Below are 648 nucleotides of genomic sequence, written 5' to 3'. Positions count from 1 at the left end.
CCCCTCTCCCTCTCACGCTCACGCTCATGCTCTCGGTCGCGGGAGTGCCTGTGCCCGTACTCGCCGCCTCGCTCTGCCACATAATGCTCCTTGTCCACAGAGCCGTGGTGGTGGTGATGGTGGTGGTGGTGTTTTCGGTCTTTGGACCTGCCGCGATCTCTGTCTCGCTCCTTGTCTCTGGACGTGAGGTCTCCGGAATGAGTGGTGGTGCTGAGGTCTGTGCCCAGGCCTGACCGTTAAAGTGTTGGAAAGAAAAAATATACACACACTAAGGTAGAATATACGTGTTTTATACTACATGAAATAAACATTACAATCATACAGTTATACGTCACGTTATTTGGACTTGGATGAATATTCTGTCATCTCTGTATGTGTGTACTTCATGTGCCCATGGAGTTTTTCTCACCGTTGTCGACCTCGGCGTAACGACAGAGGGACCGCTCAGAGGCGCGGTGGCTGCGGTCTTTTCGCCGGTGTCCGTGTCTGGTTGTTCTTCCCTCCTCCGGTATCACGCGGTCCATGTGGTAGTCATCTGGCCCCCCTTTGTCTCGGTGGCCACGCCCTGACCTGCTGTGGCCGAGCGATGACGCCGAGCGTTTCATGGGACTGTTGTCATTGATGGTCTGGTGGCGGAAAAGATGAAGA

At 54.0% G+C, this 648-nt stretch overlaps 1 protein-coding gene across 12 annotated transcripts in view; it reads right to left on the bottom strand.

Moving 5' to 3' along the window:
* The window catches only part of cacna1aa (calcium channel, voltage-dependent, P/Q type, alpha 1A subunit, a), a 53870-nt gene that overhangs the window by 7642 nt on the left and 45580 nt on the right, over positions 1-648 (bottom strand). For all 12 annotated transcript variants that reach the window (XR_003052352.1, XM_025064238.1, XM_025064236.1 and 9 more), the window contains 2 exons: positions 410-626; positions 10-229 (listed from right to left, as the gene is read on the bottom strand). Coding sequence is in view for 11 of the 12 variants with exons in the window: in XM_025064238.1 (XP_024920006.1) it covers positions 10-229; positions 410-626 (437 nt within the window). In the remaining variant the exon portion in view is untranslated. The remainder of the gene's footprint in view (positions 1-9; positions 230-409; positions 627-648) is intronic.

This window comes from Cynoglossus semilaevis, chromosome 17 (assembly GCF_000523025.1).
Source record: "Cynoglossus semilaevis isolate Cse_v1.0 chromosome 17, Cse_v1.0, whole genome shotgun sequence".
NCBI lineage: Eukaryota > Metazoa > Chordata > Actinopteri > Pleuronectiformes > Cynoglossidae > Cynoglossus > Cynoglossus semilaevis.
This window is presented reverse-complemented; position numbering and strand designations above follow the sequence as displayed.